The 20,271-nt window shown below is 62.3% G+C and overlaps 2 protein-coding genes across 2 annotated transcripts; both read right to left on the bottom strand.

Moving 5' to 3' along the window:
* Positions 1-410: 410 nt before the first annotated feature.
* HRG_11415 (PIF1-like helicase domain-containing protein) lies at positions 411-5,867 on the bottom strand (the record flags this gene model as incomplete). The annotated part of the gene is made up of 17 exons (XM_044869885.1): positions 411-510; positions 613-1,072; positions 1,298-1,761; positions 1,849-2,045; positions 2,107-2,685; positions 2,729-2,819; positions 2,892-2,986; positions 3,185-3,418; positions 3,470-3,763; positions 3,816-3,977; positions 4,056-4,425; positions 4,482-4,621; positions 4,696-4,875; positions 4,944-5,289; positions 5,442-5,512; positions 5,554-5,665; positions 5,716-5,867. The coding sequence occupies 17 exons, from the start codon at positions 5,865-5,867 to the stop codon at positions 411-413; spliced, it is 4,047 nt and encodes a 1,348-aa protein (XP_044715147.1).
* Positions 5,868-11,145: 5,278 nt separating this feature from the next.
* On the bottom strand, positions 11,146-16,599 carry HRG_11414 (PIF1 protein; the record flags this gene model as incomplete). The annotated part of the gene is made up of 17 exons (XM_044869884.1): positions 11,146-11,517; positions 11,599-11,712; positions 11,780-12,094; positions 12,157-12,337; positions 12,494-12,974; positions 13,037-13,476; positions 13,524-13,585; positions 13,651-13,746; positions 13,943-14,107; positions 14,196-14,708; positions 14,791-14,874; positions 14,993-15,314; positions 15,375-15,600; positions 15,676-15,783; positions 15,830-16,052; positions 16,321-16,450; positions 16,529-16,599. The coding sequence occupies 17 exons, from the start codon at positions 16,597-16,599 to the stop codon at positions 11,146-11,148; spliced, it is 3,903 nt and encodes a 1,300-aa protein (XP_044715146.1).
* Between the last annotated feature and the right edge of the window lie 3,672 nt (positions 16,600-20,271).

Here is a 20,271-nt window from a genome sequence, read left to right as displayed (position 1 = left end):
AGGAACGAGTGACGAAAGGTTCTTAGGGTTCCTCCCCGGGGAGAAAAAAAATTCGCCATCGATTTCCCCCCCGCAAATGCCGCCCTCTGATTCGCTGGCGTTCTCGCTTTTGATTCGTCGGTTGTTCTTTCTCGCTTTTGATTCGTCGATGTTCTCGCTTTTCATTCGTTAATAAATAAAAATGCATAATGCCCTGCCCCTTGCTGCCCCTTTTAGTTCCAGCTGCGCAGTTCGCTTCCAACGCCTCCGTAGACCATACGCCGCCGCAGACCACATAGAGGAAGGTGCCCAAGCCGGCCCGGCTTAACTCCGCCATAGACCACACGCCTCCACAGACCACCTTCGCCCGTCCTCCTGGCCCTTAACCTACACTCCTTTTACGTCAGTGTGGAAAATGCAGGGCGCCTGCGTTACCTGCGGAGCCAGTCGGCCGCCTCCTGTGTTGTCTGCCTGCTAAGCTCCTCTAGCCGGGCCTGCGCTGCCGTCATCTCCTCAGGCACCCGGTTCCCACTAGGTCCCGCCCCGCACCTCTGATACGAGCATGATGCCGTCGAGCGTCGGGCACCGCGACAGCTGCACGTATAGGCTATACGGGTCGCACGACGACGGCACCGCCCCCCCTCGACCGTCGTCATCCTCGCCCCCCGCAGCTCCAGCGCCACGCGCTCTAGCGTCCCGCCCTGCACCTTATAGTCGGTGCAGGCGAAGGCCGCGGCGCACGGCAGGCCCCTCCGGCTGACGTCGTTGCGCTGCCATGGCCGCTTCCGCTGCGCTGTGATCTTGACGCTGATGGGCGTTAGCAGGATCGTCCCGGCAGGCATCCCGACGAAGTGGAAGTCCTTGGTCGTCTCCGAGGCCAGCACGATGCCCGCCGGCGGCCCGAAGTGCATGATGAGCTCCGCCGAGACGCGGTGGCCGGGGAAGGCGCGGTCGGGGATGACGTCCACCGCCGTGTACCCGGCCCCGTTCACAAGCTTTAGCCCCTGGTGCGTGTTCTGGTTCACGACGACCGGCATGCCTGGCACGAAGAGGAAGACGGCCGGCACCGGCGTCGCGCTGTCGTCGCCCTGGCCTAGCATTAGCACCGCCTCCTCTTCCGTCGGCACGCCGTCCCTCCACTTATGCTCGAGAGGAAGACGCGCGCCGCCGTCCGCCGCCTCTCCCGGAACGCGAGCGCCGCCTCTAGGTTGAGGTTCCAGCGGTTCCGGTTGAGCGGCGTCACCACCGTCAGGCCCGTCTCCCACGGGATCCGCCTGCCCGGCCGGTAGCATCTCGAGTTGAGCAGCTCAGATCCGACCGGTCCTGCTCGCCCCGGCGGATCCGCCCGAGCAGCCGCCGCAGCTCCGGGTCGCCGGCGGCCCGCATCTGCTCGTCAGCATGACGACCGTCGTGAAGCGCCGCCACAGCGCGTGCGCCTTGTCGTGCTGCCGCCGCTGCTCGGCCGCGAACGCCCCGTCCTCGTCCCACGCCACCGCCGCGCTCGGCAGCAGGATCGACCGTTCCTGCACCGGCCGGAACTGGTGGAAGTCGCCGCAGAGGATCACTACCGGGATGCCGCCGAAGTCCCGCGCCGACCCCCGCAGCCGGCAGAGCTGCTCGTTGGCGGCGTGCAGCGTCCGCGCCCCGAGCATGCTGACCTCGTCGATCACCAGCACCTCCTTCTCCTGCCAGTCCATCCGCGACCGGCCGTCGACGAAGCGCTCGCCCTGGCCCGCCAGCCGTACGCCGTCAATGTCCTCGTCGCCCTCCCGCCCGGCCGCCCTGGCCGACCGTAAGGCCGCAGGCCGAGTGCAGCGTGATGCCGTTGATCCGCGCTGCCGCCGTCCCCGACGTCGCCGTAACCAGTACCCGGCTCGATAGGTCCTCCGGGCGAGCAGCTCGACGAGCGCCTCGATGACGCGCGACTTGCCGGTGCCGCCCTCGCCGCCGATGAATAGGCAGAGCTGGCCACCACCGTCGCCGCCTGCGTCGTCGCCCTGCCGGATTCGGTCGAGTTGCCGGCACACGATTAGGAGGGCGATGGCCTGCTTCTCGTTGAGCGTGAGCTGGCCGCCAGCCTCTGCCGGCGGCGACGAACGAGCTCGCCGGGCCGAGCCGCCCGCGCACCCCCGCCGCCGTGCCTGCGTCTGCGTCGCCGTCGGCCGCCGTTACGTCGATGTCGTCCTCGCCGAAGCCCCCCATCACCCCGCGAAGGGCCGCGCCGCGTCGGCCCCGACGCCCGCCGCCGCCCCGCCGCCCTGGATGCCCTGGATCGCCCGCTCCGCCCCGCGCCGCGCTCCTCTGCTGCGACTTGATGGCCCGCACCTCTTCTTGCCGCGGCAGTGCCGCCCCCGACAGCGCCGAGCCCGGTAGGTTCACCCGCCTGCCTGCCCTCTCGTCCGCCACCACCGTCGCCGCGAGCTCGGCCGCCGACCCGAGCGCCGACTGCTGGAACCGGCAGAGCTGCTGCGTCATCGCTAGCAGCTCTGTTGACTGCGCCGTGACTTGTCCCGCGCTGGCGGCGTTCCGGACGACGTCGATGAGCCGAGCCGCGTCGCCCGCCCCGCCGGCGCGGTATGCCTCCTCGCCCCTTCGGCCGCCCCTGCCTTCGTCGTCGGCCTGCGGCGCCGTCATACCGCCCTCCTCGGCCGTGGCGGCCCACTGCTTGGCGTCGCGCTTCGCGTCCTCCGCCGACCGCCGGAGGAGCTGCACGTTGTCTGCGAGCCGCGCGACCCTCGGCGCCAGCGACTCCGCGCCCGTGCCCAGATGTTGTTAATGTCGCCTGCCTCCTCGCCGAGGACTCCCACGGCACGAATAGGGCCAGGTGCTGCACCGCCGCCCTAGATGCTGTTAGCCGATGCCCCTAGCTGCTCTGCCTTCCTCTTAGGCGCCCCCCGTCTTATAGTACGCACCTCCGGTGGCACGACTCGTCGTCTTCCTCGCTGAACTCCTTGCTGAGGTATCCGTCGACGCATACAGTCGCCCCGCAACCCGGCCGCCTAAGCGCCTGCACCCAGCCCTTCCCGACGCCCAGCTCTCCGCGAAGGGTACTCACCCCCCCCCGCCATACCGTCGGCGCCGCTGCCGTTTTGCTTTAACCTTACAAGCGATGCGTAGTCATAAAGGCAGAGGCCCGCAGGAGCTCGCCCCGGTGCCGGTAGGCCTCGACGAGAGGGATCCTCAGGCCAGCCTCCTCGACGACGACCGTCTCGTCCGGCGCGTCGCCCGTCGCCTCGGCGCCGCTCGCCCGTCGGAGGTGCCGCCACCGGCGGAAGACGGCCCAGTAGAGCTGGTTTGCGTTTATATACGCCCACGCTGAGCCGCTGCTAAACTCCGCCGGGTACCCTAGGAGGTGCGCGATCACCTCGACCTGCGACAGCGGCCGCTCCGTAAAGACTCGATTCGCCGCCTTAAGCAGGAACGTTCTCGTCTTATTCCCCTACGGGGTCCGCCGCCGTCGCTACCCCTTCGGCCCCGCCTCCCGGCCGGCGTCGCGGTCGGCGCCACTTCTGTTGCCCTCTCCCGTCGGCTCTAGCACAGGAAGGAACTCGGCCGCGGCGGCCACACGCTTCCACACCGGGTCCTCTACCTTCGTCGCATAGTTAGTAATATAGTAGATTAGGGCCATGGTCTTGCGCTGCGTCGCGATGAACGAGATGTCGTGGTTGTGTCGTAGCCCCACTGCCATCGCCCTGTTCCACCGGTTCACCATGCTATGCGTCCGCCGGATCTCGAGCACCCCGTCCGCCGTCAGCGCCGTCCTCTCCACCAACCTCCACGGCGCCTTAAACCGGCAGAGGTCCCCTCCCGCGCCCCACGCCGAGCGAGTATTTTACGCAGGTCGCGCTATGCGTATGGATCTGCGTCGCGCCCGCGCAGAAGTTGGCCTCCTCGTCGAAGGTGTCCGTGAAGCGCGCGACGTCGTCGAGCCGCGACGATATGTCCGCCGTGGCCGACCGCTCTGCCTGCATGGCACAGTAACCTTCTGCGTCTAGCTCCTGCGGCCTCGGTTCAGCTTAGGCCCTCAGCCTGCCCCAGATAGGGGCATCGGGGTTGTGTTAAGGCGGCCGCCTTACCTCAGAGAAGACGCTATCTACGTAGCGGACGATGCGCCCGGTACGCCGCCTGCTCCTCCGCGTCCGGGCCGGCGAGCGCGTCGCCAATGCCCGCGTTGCCCTTAGCCAGAGGAGCCCGTGGATGTGGAGGGCGCCTCGCTCGTTGGTCTCTACCGCCCCGTAGTATGCGCCGACGTGGCCGAACACCGACTCCTCCCCGACGTTGACGTAGTGCTCGAAGAAGAGCGTCATCTCCCGGTGGAAGAAGACGGCCGAGCTCATCGGGTCCGATATGGCCAGCCGCGTCCGCTTATACGCGGTCCCTAGGTCACTTAGGAAGGCCTCGGCCTCGCGGGGTCGCGGCCGCGGTGCGCCGCTAGCCGTAACTTTACTAGGTTCGTAATGTCGTTCGGGTTCAGCGTGAACCAGATAGCCGGCACCCCGTACCTAACGATGAGGGATAGTATCTTCTTCCGCATACTAAGGCGGCTCTCCCTCGACATTGGCTGCCGGTAGCCGAACACGGAGAGGGACCGGAGGAGCTTTACCCCGTCGTCGCTAGTCTTACCTGTGGCCTCGAGCTCGGCCTGGCCGCCTCGAGCCTCTGCGCCGTTAACGACTTTAGTAGGCCCTCGACCCTTGCGAAGTTCTTCCTCGCTACGCCTAGCATGCTGGCCTGGCGGTTCTTAGACCGCACGCCCATGTTAAAGACAAGGAAGGCGAAGATAGGGTGCGTCGCGAACCGGCCGCCGTGACGCCGCAGCACGACGTCGGCCCATGCCTGGAGCTTCATGTTCCGCGTCGACATAAGGCCCTCTGCAACCCGCTCCGCCTGGGCGCCCTGGTTCCCGACGCTGGGGCCGCGCTCTCCCGCGGCGTCCTCGTCGGCGAGCCTCGGCCCGCCTAAGCCAAAGGGAACAGGGTCGGAAAAGCCTTTGCAAAGAAGGAGGCGTCCGCCGAGTCGGCGAAATCCTCGCCGCGTCGCACCTGTATGTACGGCTCGCCGTCGCCGCCGTCGCCCGCCGCCCTCTGGCCGCCGTCCCTACCCACGTCCTCGGGCTGGCGCGCCTCGGGCCCGACCGCGTCGCGGGCGAAGCGAATCTTCTCGGCGTCGGCCACATCTGGCGCCCCATCTAACGGGAACATGCCGGAAGACGTTACCTCATTGATTACGTCCCCGTCCTCTTCGGGCCTAGCGCCGTCCCTGTCGTCGTCCTCGCACGTGAGCCCGACGTCGCGGCTCCTCGGCGGGGTCCTGGCCCTGCCTTAGCATCGCGAGGATTTCTCGATCTCGGCCGCGCCTCCGTCGTCCATGGCCCGCTCCGACGGCGGCACCACCTGCGCCGTCTGCGTCCTCTCCCGCGCCGACGGCTCGTTTCGCAGCCGCTCGCACACCACCGGCGGCACCGTGCGGCGGCGCCCCAGCTGGCTATCTCCGCCGCGTCGATCTCGACCTCGCCGTAGAGCGGGTTGTTCTCCTTGAGCCAGGCCAGCGCCTCTCGACCGCCGACCGCCTTACCGACAGCAGGCCTGATAGGTCCCGCGGCCCGGGCCTCTCAGCGCCCTGGCACGAGACGTGGATCTCGTCCATGACCCGGACCAGCGGGTGCGGGAGCACCTGCAGCCAGGCCCTGCGTCGTTCGGGAACACCGTGATATGGCCCTTGACGTGCCTCGGGTACCTCACGCTCTGCCTCTGGCCGCCGGGGATGCTATACTTCGTCACGAAGCCGTAGCACGAGTTGAGCGAGATGAGCTTCTCCTCGAGCGGCGTGAGGTCCTTTAGCTCGTCGGGGTACGCGTGCTCGCAGCCGAGCCGCCCATGGAGGTGCATGGCCGGCGACGCCCTCACGCCCGGCCCATCGCGCGCACTCTGCGCAGACCGCCACCGGCCTGCCTCCGGGAAGCAGGCTTGGCACCCGAACGGGGACCGCCCGCCCCGCAACACCGCTCCGCGACCACCCTCCCACCCTCCCACGCCATCTCCTCAGCTCCCCTTGGCCCGCTTCCGGTAGCATAGCGTGCAGGTCGCGATCGGCAGCGTGCCAGCGTCGTGGAACGCCCGGTAGAACTTCCGCACCGTCCTCACCTGCCTCTCGCGCGGCACCGGCGCACACCACGTCTGCTCGTTGGCCAGCTCTCGCCCGCCTCGAACTCCTCGTCGAGGTGCCGCAGCGCGCTGGCTAGGTCCTCGGCCTGCAGCCCTTGGTCTCGGCACCCTTTCACCGACCCGGGCGCGTTTCCGCTCGGCCTGCCCACTACTAAGATGGCGTTTCCTCTTCTGCTCTTCCTCGCCTGCCGTCTTATCGCCGATCTACCTGCGTCCGGTTAGCTATCACCGCTACACGCCTTTACCTCGCTCTACGACCGTACCTGCCGAGGCGCTATCTCTGCCGCCAACAAGCAGCCCGGCTGCGGCCGGAGTTGTGGCGGGGATCTCGGCCCTGCTGGCCGGCCGGGACTGGATGGCTCGCGGCGAGTGCTGGCTTCCGATCGAGACTACGGCCGAGCTAGTCCCGCTTGACGGCGGCGAAGGGCCGGCGGCCTCCAAGTCGGTTGTGGCCGAATATCCCGCGGAACGTCCGAACTTCTCGTCGGCGGCGGCGAGGCCCGGCGGCCTCCACCGTCGGCAGAGGCCGGATTTCCTCGGTGCGCGCTGGCTTTTCCTGAGGCCGAGACGGCGCTAGGCCCGCCTTGCGGCAGCCGGCGCCCTGCCGCCGTCGGTGTCGACAGAGCCTGGATATCCGCGGCGCGTCCGAACTTTCGTCGGCGGCGAAGGGCCGGCGGCCCTCCATGTCGGCTGTGGCCGAATGTCCCGCGGAACGTCCGAACTTCTCGTCGGCGGCGAAGGACCGGCGGCTCTACCGTCGGCAGAGGCCGGATTTCTCTTGGTGCGCGCTGGTTTTTCCTGAGGCCGAGACGGCGCTGGGCACGCCTTGCGGCAGCCAGTGCCCTGCCGCCTCGGTGTCGGCGGCAGCCGTTGCCGCCGCGCTTGGTGTCGGCCGAGGCTGGATATCCCGCGGCATGACTCGGCCTGCGCTGATCCTCCATCTCCCTAGTCCTGGCGGTCTTCCCCGCCCTCGCCTCGGAGGCGCCTCCCGACGCCTCTTCTGCTCTCCGAGGGCGGGCCGCTAGCAAGTGCCGGCGCTGCTGTGGTCGGCTGGAACTCTGGTCCTGTGTACGGCGCTGCGCAGGCTTCTGGCGCCGGGCTTGCCCCGTCCCCGCTCCGACTGGTCCTTCCGTTGGCTGGCTTCATTGCGACACCGGTCTACCAAAGCCCCCACGGACGTCTTGTCTTCCTCTTTGCACCTGCCCTCTTTGGCCCTGCCTACTTATGGTGCCACTAGGCTCTGGCGTAAACTCGTAAGTGTAATAACAGCGTATAAATCCTTGCCTCGATTATTCGCCCTGCACTTATCTTGCTGACTGGCACCCTCTTGCGCATATAGGATCCTCTACAAAGTCTATATATCTTACTCGTAGCTCTCTACTATATCTATATGCGTGCTGCTGCTCTTTGCATTATACCGGCGCCGCCTTTCTATTAAGCCCGCCCGCCATTGCCTGCTGCTATATGCGATAGGCTAGACGGCCTCGGCCGATCCTTATATGTACGTCGCCGCGACGGCTTCTTCTTGCCTATGCTTTGCATGCTACGCTTTTCCTTCTTGTCATCCAGCTCTTATCAGTCAAAGCTTCCGTATGCCCCTAGACACTTGCCCGCTGAAGTTTAAAACCATGTCTTACACGTGTTGCGAATAGGGCTGCCTGCTTCTCCTCAAATATAGCTTCGCGCGTCCTGCTTGTCTTAAAACTCTCAACATCTTACTAGACCGCCTTTTAAAGTTCTCCTTCTCTTATTGCACTCTCCTCTATACGCATCTTATAACCCTCTTTTACAAAGGCTCCTTATATAACCTACCACTAACGCCATGTTGCGTCTTTGTTTAGAATCCTTTGACTTCTCTTACACACCATCGCCACTGGCCCTTCTCTTTACACTAAACTCGTAAGACGGTATAGGTAGGAGCACTCCTGCCTATCTTTCTCGCCGCTTTTAGCTTTGCCCAGCAACGTTGCTCTTTACTACACGGCCGAGCCATGTCTTCGTCTCCGTCGGCGGACAGCTCTGCCCCGCACCTCCGCAAGCCCCTTGGCTCTAGCAAGGGCGCGGGCAGCGATATGTCCATGATGTTCTTCGCCCAGCCCGACTGCCCCGCGAGGTTCGCCCACCACGACGAGCACCGCATTAGGGGCCTCAACGCTGAGGCTATCGCCCGCGTCCTCCTGCCGGTGCCCTCGTGGCTGCTCGAGGCCGACTACGCACCATACGGCCAGCCAATCGTCGACACGGACTGGTCCGAGCAATGGTTCTTTATGAGCGGCCGCGTTCACCCCTACGCCCTCGCCTGGGAGGTGGAGCGCCGCGACGGTCTTGAGGCCGGCCCAGACGATACCGTCCTCTACCCAGTGCCCCCCCTTATCGGCCGCGACCAAGGCTACCAGCCGTGCGCCCCCCCCTTTTTTTTTTTTTGCCCCTTCACCGGCCGCCTCGCTGACTTCTCTCCTAGCGTCCTCCCGCTCCTTGGCCTCTGGCGGCCAGTTCCCGTCTACGCCTCCTGTTGTCTCCTTCCATGGCGTCATCGCCGGGCCTGGCCTTGACCTCCTGCGTGGAGACTTCCTGCCAGGTCTCGGGCCCGACCAGCTCCGCTGCTGCGGCTTCGTCCGGCTCACTACCTACATCACCCTGGCCTGCCGGACCGGATTCCTTTAAGGGCTACCACCCCTTCCAGGTCTTTGTTATCTTTCCCATCTATGCTAACCCTTGGGCCGTGCTATGCAAGAAAATTGCTGAAAGGCCTAACTCTTCCTTCCTGCCCGGCGTCCCCTTTACCTGCACTGGAAAGGTCGTCGGCCTTCTCGACCACCGTCTTATGCTCTGCCCCGGGCTCAGAGCGCGATTACGTCTTTATCGTCGTCCCGGACAGCTGGAACTTTGTCGACAGGCCCTCGGCGGCCGCCTCCGCCTCGGCTTCCCCGCTACGCCCTTAAACGTCAGACCCTATCCGCCTCCTCTACCTTTGATTCCGTCCGCGCCGCCTTGTACTCCGTTGCTGCGCCGGCCTCGGCTGCGTCGGCTCCCCTTCCTTGGCCTCGGCCCCGACCGCCCTCGACCCCGTCACACCACCGCCTAAGCGCTCCCACCCGCCCTTGCCGATACGCCCATGAAGAGGGCGCGCTTGCTGCAGCAGCAGAATTCGCCGCCTTCCTCGTCTTCGGACACCGTCAGCTCCGCCGCCCTCCTCCTCTCCCCGCCGGCCGCTTCTTCGTCTCGACCGAGCGGCGTCCCGACCGTTCCTGCTCCGGCAGCCAAGCCGGGTTCCCCTCTTGACTCTATTGTCGCGAGCACCTCCGACCCGCCCGCTCGACCTATCCGCTATCGCATGCAGAAATGAGCTGCCTACTATAAACCTATCGCTCTCTTACGCCTCTTGCCTTTACTAAAATAAACCGTTCTCCTCTCGAGATGCTATTCCTAACGAAACTTATCGCTGCAAAATTACCATTACTCTACACATTACAACGTTTATCTCTTTTTGAAACAACAACTTTAGCTTGCGACCTATTTCTTACGATAGTGCCTGCCTCTATTTGTTCTCCGTGACCTTGTTTATGTCCTGCGCGTTATGCCTTGTCCCTTTTACTTTCCTTCCCTCCTCTCCCTAGCTCCCTAGCTTGCCTTTGGCTTGCATCCTTCTTGTGCACCTTCCAGTCCTCCTTTTGGTGTTGCCTGCTGCAGTACGCCACCGTCAGGCATCGGCTGCACCTCCTCGCCCCGCCATCTCTCCACAAACCCGGCAGACCTTCCTCTGTGCTCTGCGCATCCTGCCCTTGCATTTGCGTCGCGCCCTTGTTTCCGCCCGCCTGCCCCGCCTCTGCCATCGTGTCCTGCATTTCCTGCCTCGTCCTAATTTCGCATCCTTCTTTGCCGCAGAACGACGACACGACCACGAGCACAAACGGCCTCTCTGCGTGTAGGTACGATATCGGGCTCTGTAGAATCTCCTTTGCGAGTCCGCCGCAGCTCTCGCAGCGCACCCTGCTGCCTTCCGACACGCTGCCTCGTGCTCCCGTAGGATCGGCCTTATCCACTGTAGGAACAGTGCACTGGCTGCGTGGTTCGGCCTCGCCTGGCCTACCTGCGTCACGAGCGTCTTCGGGATGCTATGCTTGTACTTCAGCTCCGTGGCCCCGAATTCGCACCAGAACTCCACGGAAACGTTGCAAGTGGCCATGCTGTAGTTGTTTTCCTAACTGCTCGATCGGTAGCTAGGGTAGACGCTTCTGCTCTTGTTCTCCTATTCGTGCCTTGGCGCCTCTTATGCTCCCTTCCTCTCGCTTACCCCGCAATCGTCACCACCGCTTTACTTGCCTTCTTGCTTTTTCTGCCTCTTCCCCGCGGCGGGATGGTGCCCGAATGGCCACTTTCTTTACCTACCTTTTTTGCATGTTTTAGTTCCTAGCGCTACCGCCTGCTTGCGTTCTTTCTCTCACCCTGTCTTTGTCTTGTTTGTCTCTCCAATCTTCGGCCTTCGTTCCTCAAGGCTCTTTGCGCAACCCATGAAGGGTTGCCTTACCTGTTGGCCGCCAAAGAAAAGGTATGCCTTGAGGAACGTGCCTTGAGGAACGAAAGGACTTCATTAGCGCGCGGGGAAAAAAGGCCCCAGACTGCTTCACCCCCACATCCTCCGCCTCTGATTGGCTGATTTATTTCTTTCGGAATAAAAGATCCCGTGTGATTGGTCGCCGACCCTTCCGTCCTCCTCATCATTGGTCGCAGCCGCCTTTTCTTGCCCCTCTCATGCCTTGCCCTGTTTCCCCGTTTATACTCCTGTTTACCCTGCCAATGCCAATGCCAATGCCAACCTTTTTCCTTTCGTCCGCCGGTTTTCTTATTGTGTCTAAAACTTGCGTCTTTTGTCTTTGCCCTTTCGTTCATGCCTTTCTAGCGGGTTCTTCCTTCAAGTCTAAAAGTCGCCCTCGTTGATCGCTGCTGCCCAGTGCCCTTGTCTTCTTGCCCGCCGGCGCGCTCCTCCGTCTTCTCCCCCTCGTCACCTCACCCTGACAACTCTCCTTGACTCTTCAGCGTCGCCATCCGACCGACGCAAAGCTTCCTCGACAGTCCTCTCGCTTAGCACCTCCAGCCTGGCCTGCGCGGCGGTCATCTCTTCGGGGACTCGGTTGCCCACCAAGTCTCTCCCGCACCTTGACACGAGCGTGATGCCGTCTAGCGTTCGACAGCGCGATAGCTGCACATATAAGCTGTACGGGTCGCATTGCGAGGGCACGGCCCTTCCATCGACTTTCGTCGTCCGTGTCCCCCGCAGCTCCAGGGCCACGCGCTCTAGCGTTCTGCCCTGCACCTTGTAGTCCGTGCAGGCGAAGGCTGCTGCGCACGGCAATCCCTTCCGGCTGACGTCGTTCTGCTGCCACGGCCGCTTTCGTTGGCAGTGTATCCTGACGCTCATCGGCGTTAACAAGATCGTGCCCGGCGGCATCCCGACGAAGTGGAGGTCCTTTGTCGTCGCCGATTCCAGTAATATCCCCGCCGGCGGCCCGAAGTGGATCGTCATGTCGGACGAGATTCGATGCCCTGGGGACGCCTTGTCGACAATGACCTCCCGCCGAGTAGCCGGCGCCGTTCACCAGCTTCAGCCCCTGATGGGTGTTGTGGTTCACGACGACCGGCATCCCGGCCACGAACATGAAGACGGCCGGCACGGGGATCGCGCTATCGTCGCCTTGATTGAGTACCATGATCGCTTCTTCCTCGGTCGGCAGGCCCTCCTTCCACTTGTGCTCGGAGATGAAGATGCGCATCGTCGACCGCTGCTGGACCCGGAACGCCAAGCTTGCCTCCATGTTTAGGTTCCACCGATTCCTGTTCAGCGGCGTCACCACGGTGATGCCAGTCTCCCAAGGGATCCGCCTGCCCTCGCGGTAGCACCTTGAGTTGAGGAGGTCCAGATCCGTGCGGTCCTGCACACCCTGCCGGATCCGCTTCAGCAGCCCTGCAATTCCGGATCACCGGCGGCGCGCATTTGCTCGTTCAACATGACGACCGTCGTGAATCTCTTCCACAGCGCGTGCGCTTTGTCGTGCTGGTGCCGCTGCTCGGCCTTGAACGAGTTGTCTACGTCCCACGAGATGGCCGCGCTCGGCAGGACGATCGACCTCTCTTGGACCGGCCGGAACTGCTGAAAGTCTCCGCAGAAGAGGACGATGGGGATCCCCGAAATCTTTCTGCGATCCGCGAAGCCGACAGAGTCGCTCGTTTATGGCGTGCAGCGTCCGCGCTCCGAGCATGCTCACCTCGTCGATGACAAGCACGTCCTTCTCCTGCCAGTCCATCCGAGACTGGCCGTGGATGAACCGCTCCGCCCGTTTTGTCAGCCGCACCCCGTCAAGGTCCTTGGCTGTGTTCGCGCCGCCCGCCCTTGGTCTTTAGTGAACCCGCAGGCGGAGTGGATCGTGATGCCGTTGATCTGCGCCGCGGCAGTCCCTGACGTCGCCGTGATCAGCAGACGATTCGAAAGGCTCTTCCCACTGAACAGCTCGACGAGTGCCCCAATGATCCGCGACTTGCCGGTGCCCCCCTCGCCGCCGACGAACTGGCAGAGCTGGCCGGCATCGCCCCTATTCGTTTGTCGCATCAAATCGAGCTGGCGGCATATTATTAGGAAAGCGATCGACTGCCTCTTGTTCAGCGTTAGCCGTGTTGACAACTCCTTGCCCGCCGCGAAGAAGGAGGTCGATGGGCCAAGCTGGACGCGCATTCCCGCTTCTGCGTCGCTAGCCGTCTCGTCGGAGTCGGCTGTCGTCATTTCGACGTCGTCCTCCCGAAGCCGGTCATCACCTCCGCAACGCAGCTCGGCGATCGCTTTCCCGGACTGCGACTGTGGTTTGTACGCCTTGGATCATTCTCTCCTTTCCTCGACGCACTTATCTGCTGCGACTTGATAGCCTTGACCTGATCCTGCGGCGGTAGTGCGGCCCCGGAAAATACCCGCCCTGGCATGCTTATGCACCTCAACCCTTGTTCGGGAATCGCGATGGCCTCGAGCTCGGCCGTTGAGCAGAGCGCCGATTGCTGGAATCGACAGAGCTGCCGCATCATTGCCATGAGCTCCGGCGACTTGGCCGTCACCTGATTCGTGCCCACTGCGCCTCGGACGACGTCGATCAGGCGCGTTGCGTCTCCGATGTTGTTGGACCGATACGTCGCTGCAAATTCTGCGCCCGCCTCGCCTGTCTCGCCCTCCTCGACGTGGGCGACCGTGGAATCGCCATCGCCGGATGAGGCCGCCCATTGCTTGGCGTCGCGCTTTGCGTCTTCGGCTGATCGTCGAAGCAGCTGCACGTTGTCGACGAGACATGATATTCTCGGGGCCAGCGCCTCGCGCCCGCTCCCAGATGCTATTGATCTCACCTGTTTCTTCGCGCAGAAAGGACTCCCACGGCACAAATAGCGCAAGATGCTGCACGGCTGCCCTTTAAGGGGAGGGGGAGGTTAGCCACTTGATGATGCCTGCCGGCAGGGCGGTTGCTATACACACCTCCGGTGGCGACTCCTCGTCGTCGTTGTGGCCGAAGTCCTTGCTCAGGTAGCCATCGAGGCAGACGGTAGCATGCTTGCCCGGCCGCCTGAGCACCTGGACCCAGCGTCTCCCTGGCGCCCATCCATCCTCGAAGGGCACCTCCCCCCAGGCCGCACAGCTCTCATCCTTACTGGTGCGTTTTAGTCTAACGAGCGATATGTAGTCGTATAAGCATAGCCTCGCAGGAGCTCTCCCGGTGCTGGTACGCCTCAACGTGGGAGATCCTCAGGCCTGCTTCTTCGACAACGACCGACTCATCCAGAGTATCATCTATGGCCGCCGCGCCACTTGCTCGTCGGAGATACGGCCACCGTCGAAAGACTTCCCAGTACAGCAGAGATGTGTTCAGGTACGCCCAGGCGCTGCTGTTGGTGAACTCGGCCGGATATCCAAGAAGATGAGCGACGACCTCGACCTGAGATAGCGGACGCTCCGTGAACACACGATTCGCCACCTCATCAAGAACTGTCGCGTCCTGTTCCCTTGGCGGCGTCATCGCCAACAGCACCTCCACCGTCGTCCTGTCCTCCGTTGGCCGTGCCGTCACCCGTTGAGGCGGCCAGGAGATCGGCCGCGGCCGCCACACGCTTCCACACCGGGTCCTCCACCTTCGTCGCGTAGTTCGTGACATAATACATAAGGGCCATGGTCTTGCGCTGCGTCGCAATGAAGGAAATGTCGTGGTTGTGCCGGAGCCCAACAGCGATAGCCTTGTTCCATCGATTGACCATGCTGTGAGTCCTCCGGATCTGCAACACCCCGTCTGCCGTGATGGCGGTCTTGTCGACCAACCTCCATGGAGACTTAAACCGGCATGGATTCCTTCCGCGCTCCTTTGCCCAAGGAATTCTTGACACAGGGCGGGCTAAGCCTTGAACCTGTGTAGCGCCGGCACAGAAGTTGGCCTCCTCGTCAAATGCGGCCGAAAACTGCTCGGTGTTGTCCAGCAGGGAGGAAATATCGGACGTCACAGATCGCTCCGCTTGCACGGCGCAGAACCCTTCCTGATCCAGATCCTATCTTGCACGTCAGCCTGGCCCCGTTTGTCCATCGGACGAGCAATTCAGGTTCTCAGTGACACGTCTTAGCTATTCTTACCTCGGAGAAGACACTATCGACGTATCGTATGATTCGCTCGCGATACGCCGCCTGATCCTCCCGTGGATGTCGGCAAGCATCGAGCTGAGATGCGCGTTTCCGTGCAACCAGAGCAAGCCGTGAACATGAAGCGCCCTCGTTCGTTGGTCTCCACAGCGCCATAGTACTTGCCGATGCGCCCGAATACCGACTCTTCTCCGACCTTCACGTAATGATCGAAGAACAGCTTCATCTCCCGGTGGAAGAATACGGCGGCGCTCATCGGATCGGACATGGCCAGCCTTGTCCGCTTGTACGCACTCCCAAGGCCTTCTAGGAACTCCTCGGCCGCGCCGGGATCGCGTGTCCGATATGCCGCCAGTCGCAGCTTCACCGGGTTCGTAATGTCGTTTGGGTTGATGGTGAACCAGATGGCCGGAACGCCGTAGCCAACGATGAGCGACTGGATTTTCCGCCGCATATTGAGCCGAACCTCTCGACATGGGTTGCCGGTGGCCGTACAGCGAGAGGCTCCTGAGAAGCTCCTTCACGCCCTCATCGGTCGTCTTGCCCGAGCTCTCCAACTCGACCTCGCCGCCGCTAACCTTTGCGCGGTCATCGAGCGGGCAACGCGCTCGACCTTGCCGAAGTCCTTCCTCGCCACACTCAGCATGCTGACGCGGCGGTTCCTCGACCGCACCCCCATGTTGAAGACGAGAAATGCAAATATGTGGTGCAACGCAAACCGGCCACCATGGCGCCGGAGCACGATGTCGGCCCAAATCCGGAGGTTCAAGCTTCGGGAGGATACGATGTCTCCCGCTGCCGCCCCTGCCTCAGCAGCTCTACCGGTGCCTCGCAAGTTGGTAGGGCCTTCCCGCCTCGGCTATGGCCTCTTCGGCCAGCCTTGGTCCCCAACGCCAAATGGGAACAGGGTCGGGAACGTTCTGGCGAAGAAGGACGTCTCAAAGGAGTCGGCAAACTCATCCCCGCGAGACTCGAATGTATGGCTCACTGCCATCGTCGCCACGCCCTCGACCCCACCGAGGATCCGACCCACGTTCTCGGGCCCGCGCGGCCGTCGTCGGCACCTGCGCCAACAGCGTCACAGGCAAACCGCAGCTTTCGACATCCGCCACGTCTGGCGGTCCGTCCAGCCCAAACATGCCGGAAGACGTCACCTCGTTGATTGGTCGAACGTTCTGATCGGGGCTAGCACCAACTCCATCACGACCCGCGCCTTCTTCGTTGGGCCCGTGCCCTTCAGCCTCGCCTCCCGTTTCCTGCCTTTGGTTGAGCAGAGCGAAGAGTTCCTCGATCTCCACCGACCCTCGTCGTCCATGGCGCGCTCCGTGGGCGGCACAACGCGCCGTCCGCGTTTTCTCCCATGCGGACGGCTCGTTCCGCTCCATGCGATCATACACCAAGGCCGGCACCCCGTCTATCGGGTCTCCCAACTCTCCATCTCCGCCACGTCGATCTCGATCTCGGCGTAGTGGGGTTGCTCCTCTTCAGCCAAACAAGAGCCCTCTCGACGACCCGCCGCCTCACCGACAAGAGACTCGACAGGTCGCTCGGTGCCGGCTTCTCCACGCCCTGCCACGAAACGTGGATCTCGTCCAGTGCTTGCAAAGGGGTGCGGAGCACCTTGGTCGCCAGCTCCTGCACGTTGTTGGGAACACTGTGATGTGGCCTTGACGTGCCTCGATACCTCACGGCCTGCCTCTGCCCGCCCGGAATGCTATATCTCGTGACAAACCCATAGCAGGAGTTGAGCGAGACGAGCTTCTCTTCCACCAGCATGAGTCCCTTGAGCTCGTCAGGGAACATGTGCTCACAGCCAAGGCGAGTGTGAAGATGGACCGCCGGCGACAGACTCCCGCGCGCCAGGCATCGGGCACTCCGCACACACCGACACGGGCTCGCCTTCGGAAAGCAGCTCCGGCATGAAAATGGTGAGCGGCCGCCCTCTGGCACGCAGCTTGACAGCCATTGATCCCATCTGATCTCCTCAGCTCTTTTCTCGTACGCTTGCGGTAGCACATCATGCAGGTCCGTATCGGCAACGTGCTCGCATCGTGGAACGCCTGATAAAAATCCCGCACCGTCGACACCTTCCTGTCGTGCGGTATTGGCGTACACCACGTCTGATCGTTAGACAGCTCTCCTTCATGGCGAAGTCTTCCTCCAAAAACGCAGCACACTCGCCAGGTCTTCGGCCCGCAGCTCCCGACTCCTCTGCCTTCCGATTCCACTCCGAATCTGTTTTCTCGGGCGCTCGTCCGGACCAGGAAGACGTTTTCTTCTCCCGCCTCCGGGGCCGCCTCCGGGCCGCCTCCGATCCATGATTTCTCTCCGTGGCTGATTCGCTTCTTCGCAAGCCGTCGGATGCGGCAGCTTTGGCGACGACTGCCCGACTACGTGCGCATCCCCTGACACGCCATCCGGCCCTTTGCACTGGACAGGCACCGGGCCGTGCTGGCGAACGTTTTCCACGCCGAACCTTGACCTCAGTCCTTGCCTTTCCAGCACTCTCCTCGTTCTTGCTGCCGATCAAACTGCACGGGCTCCCCAGCCGCCACCCGCGATGAGCCGCCCACCTCCTTTGCTGCAGCCTCCGCCCGCTCAGCGAAGCGTCCGCTGGCTCTGCCGCGGCGTCGCCCACCCCACAGGAGACGGCCCCGGATGCTGCGCCGTACCTGCTGCGTTGGAGACACCCTGCGGCCTGGTACTCCTTTACCCGCCAACTCCGTCCCCGACGGCGCTTGGGCAAACCAGACGCAATCGCTGCTGCATTGCCCGTTTTCTTTTAAGTTGTCGAATCCCGGTTCCCTAGGCTGGATGGATCGAAGCTTCGGTCCCTCCTTCGAATGAACACTCGGGACATCGCCCGCCGCCGCCGTAACACGTTGCTCCTCATCTTCAGGATCTCCCTCCTGAGGCAGAAAGTGCCGATGAGGAGCGGACGATCAGAGTCCGCTACCCCATATCTCCACGTTCCCTAGGCAACAGGGGCCTCGGAAGCTGACCCGGTGACTGATGTTGCGCGGAACTTCCGCTGCTAACCATATTATGGAACTTCCGTGCTCTGTTTGACCGCAAACCGCCTCGCGGCGGTCTTCTCGGCAACGACCTCGCAATTGCTTCTGCGTGCTGTCTCCATGCGGTGTCTTCAACCACAGGTTTCCTAGGCTGAATCGGCCGGAACGTTGATGCCGCATTCGCCCGTGATTCGTATCTTCGTAACCGTCCCAGGCTCTCCCCGTGCTCTGCGGCCCTCTCAGAAGCTGCCACCACATCTACACCGGCTCCTGTCGCACCATCTCCGAGCCCCGAACCCGACCCGCTCACGTTCTCACCTCTTCCCCATCCCCGACTGACAACGAACAGGCTTCAGGGTGAGCAACCGCCTCGCTTAACTTCACTGCAGGACTGTCCGCCATGCTGCTGCCTCCTCGACGTCGACTGCCGTAAATTGGCAACAGGCTATAAAGCTTTGGCTCCGGAGCACCTCCACTTGGACAGTCTCGCTTGTTGACGACGCTACTTCTCCCGAATGGGAAGCTCCTAGCCATCACTTCCTCATGGCCGTGGCGTTTCTTCCTTATAGCTTCCTATAAAATGCTTCCCTATGGTACCGAGGCGATGCAATACTACCCCTCTATATTCCCCCGTTACCATGCCTATCTATGTGCGTCCACCGTCCCGGCCTCGCCTGGTCTCCACGTGCGACCTGCTACCCCGGCTTTGCCAAAAGCGACCCTTCCATCGCCGTGCTCTCTTTTGCGCACTCCAGCGAATCCCTGGCCACTGCCGACCTCCGGCACATGGAGATGGCCGCGACAACCGCCTGCCGCACACTTCAAACCATACTCTTCAGCCCTTCCAACACCATCCTACCAACCTTGCGCATCAGTTCACCATCAATAACCGCCAATCCGCCTCGTCGAGCAACAGCCACAAGGCTGCCGGCGATAACATGTCCATGACGTCCTCATGCAGCCGGACTACCCTTCTAGATTTGCTCCTCGCCAGCACCAATGTCGCATCAACGGCCTTAATGCTAAAGCGATAGCCAGGACCCCCCTGCCTGTCCTCTTGTAGTCGCTAGCCACCGGAGTCTCGACTTGCAAACCCTCTTGAAAGTTCTCGTGACCAACTCGCATCCTCCTCCTCAGGTCGACCCATATATCCGACTTCACCGTGTCCCAATAGTAGACTCGACACGGTCGGCACCCGCCTCGCTCAGCCGCACGCAATGCCCATCCAACTACCGACGACCGTCAAAAGGGAGTCCTGCAATACTACCATAACCTCTTTCTTTCCTTTACTCTCATTCGTTATTGCCCCCTTTGCTATCTACTCCATGCAACGATGACACCGAAGGGGACTACTGGACTTTCTTTCTCCGCAGTCTTACCCACACTAACCTTACCGTTCGCCGACCTCCAACTTCTCGCAACATAGCCATCACCCCTACTCAACTTCCAACCCCGGCTCCTACTTCACTCACGACCACAGAACCAGATGGTCGAGACTGCTCGAGAACCTCGCCAGCTCATTCCCACATACCCCGCTTCTGATCTATCACCTAGGTAGCATTCACTGACTCTCAAGTCTCCCGACCCGAGCCACGAGCCCTCTTTCGAGCAGCAAGAAAACCTGCTTTATAGGATGCCTACCTCTACTCTGCCTAACCCTCCTTTACACTTCCACGGTGACCACATCTGCCATGTTCTCACGATGTCGGCCTCCCAGCTCAACGTCGATACCTCGTCCTCCCGCGGCAACCTCTTGACAGCCAGAAAATGCTGGCGCCGACATGTCCATGATGGCCTTTGTCCAGCCCGGCTGCCCGTCTAGGTTCGCCTACCAGAATGAGCATCGTGTCAAAGGGCTCAACGCAGAAACCCTAGCGAGGGTCTTCCTTCCAACGCCCTCATGGCTGTCGACTCCAGAGTATGCAGCAATCCGGTCAGATCCTGACAATCCATCGACCTGCATCTTCTTGAGCCTTAATATTTCCATATACAACCAACAGATAATCCCCTCGGAATGGACCGAGCAGTGGTTCTTTATGGTCGGCCGTGTTCATCCCTTTGCCCTGACGTGGAAATCGAGCGACGTGATAGCTTCGAGTCGGAGGATGACAACATTACAGAATACACCATCCCGGCTCTCATCGTCCGCGACCACAGCTACCAGCCGTAGGTGTATGCTCCAGACCTCCGTCACCACTACCATCTCTGACGATGGCCACAGAGTCATCCTCGCACCCTCGGCTCGGCGGATGCCTTCCCAGCGATACAACCCATTGTCTCCTTCACGGGACCTGTCATCGGTTCCGGCCGCGACCTTCTGCATGGAAACTCGGCTGCGGCCCTTGACGACACCCAGCTGAGCTGTTGCGGCTTTGTCCAGCTCGACCTTTATCTGTCCTGGGATTCCGGGCAAAACACCCTTCAAGGGCTTTCATCCTTTCAACTTTTCGTCATCTTCCCA

The sequence above is a fragment of the Hirsutella rhossiliensis genome (assembly GCF_020360975.1).
Source record: "Hirsutella rhossiliensis strain HR02 chromosome Unknown scaffold00020, whole genome shotgun sequence".
Taxonomy (NCBI): domain Eukaryota; kingdom Fungi; phylum Ascomycota; class Sordariomycetes; order Hypocreales; family Ophiocordycipitaceae; genus Hirsutella; species Hirsutella rhossiliensis.
The sequence above is the reverse complement of the archived record's forward strand: the minus strand, read 5'-3'. Positions and strand labels throughout refer to the sequence as shown.